This window comes from Amblyraja radiata, unplaced genomic scaffold, assembly GCF_010909765.2.
Source record: "Amblyraja radiata isolate CabotCenter1 unplaced genomic scaffold, sAmbRad1.1.pri scaffold_659_ctg1, whole genome shotgun sequence".
Taxonomy (NCBI): domain Eukaryota; kingdom Metazoa; phylum Chordata; class Chondrichthyes; order Rajiformes; family Rajidae; genus Amblyraja; species Amblyraja radiata.
This window is the reverse complement of record NW_022630686.1, coordinates 65,969-73,129: the sequence shown is the minus strand read 5'-3', so window position 1 is coordinate 73,129 and position 7,161 is coordinate 65,969. Positions and strand designations below refer to the sequence as shown.

Sequence of the window (7,161 nt, the reverse complement as noted above, 5' to 3'; positions counted from 1 at the left end):
GGGGCTACAGGCTGGAGGGCAGAGGAGGCACAGCATAGAGTAGGGAGGGCATAACATGGGGAGCGGAGGTTAGAGCACACGATAGGGAGGGTGAACCAGGTAGCACGCAGTGGGGGGAGGGAAGGGCACAGAGTGGGGTGGGGAGAACAGGGGGTGATGATACAGGCTCGTGTGATGTGTGGGGGTGGGGACAGAACAGCCACACCACATGGGTGAGGGAGATATCTCTGGGTGTGTGTCCCGGGGGGGGGGGGGGGGGGGAGATACCCAGAGCTGGCAGGTCGGAGGTGGTAACTCGTGTACGTTTGTGGCTCCACAGGTGACGAGGACTTTGACTGGACACCACCCACAGAGGCTGAGATGAAGGTGCTGGAAGCCCGGCGCGAACGTCAGGACAAGATCAGCAAACTGATGGGGGATTACCTTCTGAAGGGATACCGGATGTTGGCAGACTCCTGCGTAGAGTGCGGGGTGAGTACAGCACGCCCTGGCCCTGTACAATAACACTGGGAGGTCATAAGATCATTGATAGTCAAGTCCAAGTCAATTTTATTTCTATAGCACATTTAAAATTAACTCTCGTTGACCAAAGTACATCAGTGCAAGTACTAACATGTTACAATGGTACATAGATCTAACAACACATACATAAATACATACATACAGCGCTGCCTCAGAGGACCTCAAGAAACGCTTGTGAGTAGAAATAAGTTTTAAGTCTGTACTAAAACCCCTCGTCCCACTGTACGAGTTCATTCCAAGAGCTCTCCCGAGTTTGCCCTGATTCGAACTCGGAGATTTACGGTAATGGCCGATCGTCGGTACTCGGGGCTCTCGAGTCTTCCCGAGCTTACCTGCCGTTAGCGTTACGAGCCGCTAAGAGACGTCTCCGAGCTCCGACGTACCCGCTACGTTCATTCTCCGGGGCTTACCACGAGTTTGATTATTTTTTTTTTAACTCGGGAGAGCTCTTGAATGAACTGGCATCGTGGGACATTCAATGGCGAGGAAACACTTTTTCTCACAGAGAGTGGTGAGTCTGTGGAATTTCTCACAGGTGAGTCTGTGGAATTCTCTGCCTCAGAGGGCGGTGGAGGCAGGTTCTCTGGATGCTTTCAAGAGAGAGCTAGACAGGGCTCTTAAAAATAGCGGAGTCAGGGGATATGGGGAGAAGGCAGGAATGAGGTACTGATTGGGGATGATCAGCCATGATCACATTGAATGGGTCGATGGGCCGAATGGCCAACTCTTGCACCTATTGTCTATTGTATGGTAACTCAAATCTCACTGTACCAATTGGTGCACCTGACAATAAATGCAACTTGAACTTGGGACAGGCTACATCTCTGGAGAGAAGGAATGGGTGAGGTTTCTGGCCTTCAGACTGGGTAGATGGGAGATCAGAACCGCTCCCTGGTTGTGGCAGGATGGTTCAGTTGCCTGATAACAACCGGGACGAAACTGTCCCTGAATCTGGAGGCGAGCGTTTTCACATCTTTCACGCCCGGGTCCCTGCCTTCTCTCCATACCCCCTGATCCCTTTAGCCACAAGGGCCACATCTAACTCCCTCTTAAATATAGCCAATGAACTGTGGCCTCAACTACCTTCTGTGGCAGAGAATTCCACAGATTCACCACTCTATGTGTGAAAAAAAATGTTTTTCTCATCTCGGTCCTAAAAGACTTCCCCCTTATCTTCAAACTGTGACCCTTTGTTGTGGACTTCCCCAACATCGGGAACAATCTTCCTGCATCTAGCCTGTCCAACCCCTTAAGAATTTTGTAAGTTTCTATAAGATCCCACCCTCAATCTTCTAAATTCTAGTGAGTACAAGCCGAGTCTATCCAGTCTTTCTTCATATGAAAGTCCTGCCATCCCAGGAATCAGTCTGGTGAACCTTCTCCGTACTCCCTCTATGGCAAGAATGTCTTTCCTCAGATTAGGGGACCAAAACTGTACGCAATACTCCAGGTGTGGTCTCACCAAGACCCTGTACAACTGCAGTAGAACTTCCCTGCTCCTATACTCAAATCCTTTCAGTCTTTCTTCATATGAAAGTCCTGCCATCCCAGGTGAACCTAAACATGTGGGTTGTTCTTCTCCACAGACAGTCCTTCTGCAGGATAAGAAGCAGAAAGACTACTGCGTGGCCTGTCAGGAGCTGAATTCCGATGTGGACAAAGACAACCCAGGTAATGGAAACTGTCGGAAGGAACTGCAGATGCTGGTTTAAGATAGACACAAAACGCCGGAGAAACTCAGGCAGCGTCTCTGGAGGAAAGGAGCGGGTGTCGTTTCGGGGGCGAGACCCTTCTTCAGACTGAGAGTCAGGGGGGAAGAGGGAGAAACTGAGATAAGGAAGTGCAAGGTGTGAAAATGAGACAAAGGGAATGGTGATCAAGGGAGATGTAGAATAGATCCGTTGCTAGCCAGGAGAAGGTGACGACAAAGCAAACAGAGATACGATGTAAACGGGGACAGTCAGATGGTCGGAGAACTGGGATGGGAGGAGGGGGGGGGGGGGAGAGAGAGGGAAAGACAATGGCTACTTGAAGTTAGAGAAGTTCATACCGCTGGGGTGTGGGCTGCCCAAGCTGAATATGAGGTGCTAGAAACATAGAAAATAGGTGCAGGAGGAGGCCATTCGGCCCTTCGAGCCAGCACCGCCATTCATTGTGATAGAAACATAGAAAATAGGTGCAGGAGGAGGCCATTCGGCCCATCGAGCCAGCACCGCCATTCATTGTGATCATGGCTGATCGTCCCCAATCAATAACCCGTGCCTGCCTTCTCCCCATATCCCTTGACTATATTTAAGAGGGAGTTAGATGTGGCCCTTGTGGCTAAAGGGATCAGGGGGGTATGGAGAGAAGGCAGGGATGGGATACTGAGTTGGATGATCAGCCGTGATCATATTGAATGGCGGTGCAGGCTGGAAGGGCCGAATGGCCTCTACAACTGCACCCATTGTCTACGTTTCTCTGTTTCTACCCACCTTTCCCCGCTGTTGCCGGTGATTCGAGACAGGGGGTGACCCCCTCGGCCCAGGTCGTCCAACCCCCCAAAGAATTTTGTAAGTTTCTATAAGATCCCCCCTCAATCTTCTAAATTCTAGCGAGTTCTCTTAACTTTAGCTAAGAATTAAAATTGAAGCTGTTCAATAACTGTATTATGTCATATGCCGCTGGTTATATTTTTGTACACTGCTTCTAATAAATAGAAATTAAATCTTCCCACAAATCTCTCCTATTTGTGATAAATGTCTACATCTAGAGGCTAATTTAACACATACGTTTGCAAGCTGTATAAAACTTAAACATTTCTGGACTGGTATTTTTGAAATAACTTCAGAAGTTATTAATACAAAACTGGACCCAGACACAAAATTAATAATACTTGGAATATCAGAACAAAGCTTAACACTCACAACAAACCAAAGAAATTTCCTCAACTACAGTATAATAACCGGGAAAAAATTAATATTAAAATTTTGGAAAGGCCCTACAACCCCCACAATTAAAATGTGGATTACGGAAATGTTGGAGACCCTATACTTAGAAAGAATTAGACTTGTCTTAATGGACAAACAAGATCTTTTCCATAAAATTTGGGCTCCATTCATTAACTATCTGAAGGGATAGATTGGCACAGCACGAGGACCCAACTGAAACTTGAAACATAGAAATTAGGTGCAGGAGTAGAGGCCATTCGGCCCTTCGAGCCTGCACCGCCATTCAATATGATCATGGCTGATCATCCAACTCAGTATCCCGTACCTGCCTTCTCTCCATACCCTCTGATCCCCTTAGCCACAAGGGCCACATCTAACTCAGGAACAGATGAAAAGCTATACTTTATAACCTACGAACCTATCTCCATTAATGTATTACAGGTAACCCATTCCACCTCCCTTGTTTTTCTGTTGTGTTTTTTTTTTGCTTTCTTTTTTATTTGTAACTTTCTACCCTCTCTATTTCCCTCTTTCTATAAAAACTAAAAACACTAGAAGCAGAAGTAATTGATAATGGAAAATTTTAATAATGTATGACTGATGTATATGAAAAGTTTATTTACTATAATATGTAACTACATTTTATAATATGTCTACTTCTAATAAATAAATAAAAAATAAAAGATTTAAAATAAATATATATATATATATATATTTAGCTACAATGTTAAAATTTGAGTTTTGACTCGGACTTTGACAGCACTGTTTCTCCACGGTACACAAAATTGCTGGGGAAACTCAGCGGGTGCAGCAGCATCTATGGAGCGAAGGAAATAGGCGACGGCCGAAACCCTTCTTCAGACTGATGGGGGGTGGGGGAAAGAAAGAAGGAAAAGGGGAGGAGGAGGAGGAGCCCGAGGGCGGGCGGATGGGAGGGTGGGAGGAGACAGCTAGAGGGTTAAGGAAGGGTCCGCAATAACCTACCTGACCTCCCGGTGGCTCAGCACTTCAACTCTCCCGCCCATTCCCAATCCGACCTCTCTGTCCTGGGTCTCCTCCATTGCCAGAGTGAGCAACAGCGGAAATTGGAGGAACAGCACCTCATATTCCGTCTGGGGACCTTGCGTCCTTATGGCATTAACATAGAATTCTCCCAATTTGACTAGCCCTTGCTGTCTCCTCCCCTTCCTGAACCCTCTAGCTGTCTCCTCCCACCCTCCCATCCGCCCGCCCTCGGGCTCCTCCTCCTCCTCCCCTTTTCCTTCTTTCTTTACCCCCCCCCACCCCCCATCAGTCTGAAGAAGGGTTTCGGCCCGAAACGTCGCCTATTTCCTTCGCTCCATAGATGCTGCTGCACCCGCTGAGTTTCCCCAGCAATTTTGTGTACCTTCGATATTCCAGCATCTGCAGTTCCCTTTTGAACACTGTTTCTCCACGGTTGTGTTCACAGCCTTGAACCCGCAGGCGGCTCTGACCCTGGTGAGGGAGAGGCAGCGCCTGTACAACGGAGAACCCGAGCACCCGTTCAGCCTCTGCCCGCAGGACCTGTCGCTGGGCACGGCCGGGGTGCCTCCGCCCGCCGCCCGCTCCCACCCGCTCCCCTCGCCTCACCTGCCCGAAGAAGCGGCGGCGGCCTCCTGGCCCACCCCGGCGCTGGCCGGCACCCAGGGGCAGGCGGAGCGGGCCGTGATGCGCAAGATGGCCTGGGCCAGCGGGGAACTGGAGCGGGCGGCCTCCGTCGAGTACAGCGCCCAGCTCTGCGGCCTCATCAGGAGCTGCGCAGAGTCGCTGCACAGCCTGAAGCGGCTGCCGTAGTGGGTCCTCCCGGGCTGCGGGGGGCACTGCGGTGAGACACGGCCATACTCTGACCTCGCCCATACTTGACATCTCGCCCACCCTTGACCACATGCCCGTACGTTACCTCATGGCTTGACTGTACGCCAATCCCTTGAACTTAAGCGCTTCCTTTGGCTTGTTGCCCATCCCTTGACGTCACGCCCATCCTTGACCATACGCCCATCCCTTGACCGTACGCCGACCCTTGACGTCACGCCCTTGCGGTATCCCCTCGACCCCAGGGGCGCGTGGTGGGCTTGTGTAGATGGAGCTTCGTTTAAACTCATGTTGCGTTTGACGGGACGGTGGAGAGGCGGCATTTGCTCTCCAGAAATCGGGGGGGGGGGGGGCAGGTCTTCTATCGATTGGGGCACACAACTTAATCGTGACCAGACTGTGACGAATATAGGCGGGAAACCGGAGTATGCCCCTGGTATCCCGAGTGTTGAACAAACGCAAATGCTTTCCGGCTATTACGTTTCCCCCACTCCTTGGAGACCCGACCTTAAAATGTGACTCTCAGTTTTGCATTCTGATATAAGTTAATAAACATATTGTTAATTTGCTGTTTTTCTTTGTGTCTCTTTAAGGTCATAAGCAGGCATTAAAATCTCTGAAATAGGCGGGCAAAAAGGCATAATAATATTACAACAAAGGCACGAAAAAGGTATAAAAAAGGCATTTATTTCCACCACCAAAATATGGTTAAAAATGATGATTATAAAGGTATACTACATGAAATGACCAATGTTGCCTTGTTGCACGTAACTACCAGGGACCTGGGATCTCGTGGGAGGGAGGAACTGAAGGGAATCCACATTAGTCAGAAAATGGTGTTAGGTAAACTGTTGGGACTGAAGGCAGATAAATCCCCTGGGTCCGATGGTCTGCATCGCAGAGTACTCGAGGAGGTGGTCCTAGAAATCGTGGACGCATTGGTGATCGACTCTGGATCAGTTCCTGTGGACTGGAGGGTGGCCAATGTAACTCCACTGGTTAGGAAAGGAGGGAGAGAGAAAACGGGGAATTGTAGGCCAGTTAGCCAGCCTTACATTGGCAGCGGGGAAGATTATTAAAGATGTTATAGCAGCGCATTTGGAAAGCAGTGGCAGGATCGGTCAAAGTCAGCGTGGATTTATGAAGGGGAAATCATGCTTGATCTTTTGGGATTTTTTTGAGGATGTAACAAGTGGAATGGATAAGGGAGAGAGCCAGTGGATGTGGCGTATCTGGACTTTCAAAAAGCCTTTGACAAGGCCCCGCACAGGAGTTTAGTGTGCAAAATTAGAGCACATGGTATTGGGGGTAGGGTGTTGACATGGATAGAGAACTGGTTGGCAGACAGGAAGCAAAGAGTAGGAATTAACGGGTCCTTTTCAGAATGGCAGACAGTGACTCGTGGGGTGCCGCAAGGCTCGGTGCTGGGACCCCAGTTGTTTACAACATACATTAATGATTTAGACGAGGGAATTAAATGTGACATCTCTAAGTTTGCGGATGACACAAAGCTGGGTGGCAGTGTGAGCTGCGAGGATGATGCTATGAGGCTGCAGGGTGACGTGGATAGGTTGGGTGAGTGGGCAGAAGCATGGCAGATGCAGTATAATGTGGATAAATGTGAGGTTATCCACTTTGGTGGCAAGAACAGGAAGGCAGATTATTATCTGAATGGTGTCAGATTCGGAGAAGGGGAGGTGCAACGAGACCCGGGTGTGCTTGTTCTTCAGGCACTTAAAGTAAGCATGCAGATACAGCAGGCAGCGAAGAAAGCCAATGGCATATTCACCTTCATTGTGAGAGGATTTGAGTTTAGGAGCAAGGAGGTCTTACTGTAGTTGTACAGGGCCCTGGTGAGACCGCAACTGGAGTATTG

The 7,161-nt window shown here is 49.1% G+C and overlaps 1 protein-coding gene across 1 annotated transcript; it reads left to right on the top strand.

Annotated features, from left to right (window-relative positions):
• The first annotated feature begins 254 nt into the window (after nucleotides 1-254).
• Nucleotides 255-5,858, top strand: znrd2 (zinc ribbon domain containing 2). Its single transcript, XM_033016916.1, has 3 exons — nucleotides 255-471; nucleotides 2,109-2,193; nucleotides 4,903-5,858. The coding sequence occupies exons 1-3, from the start codon at nucleotides 361-363 to the stop codon at nucleotides 5,265-5,267; spliced, it is 561 nt and encodes a 186-aa protein (XP_032872807.1). The 5' UTR covers nucleotides 255-360; the 3' UTR covers nucleotides 5,268-5,858.
• The last annotated feature ends 1,303 nt before the right edge of the window (nucleotides 5,859-7,161 follow it).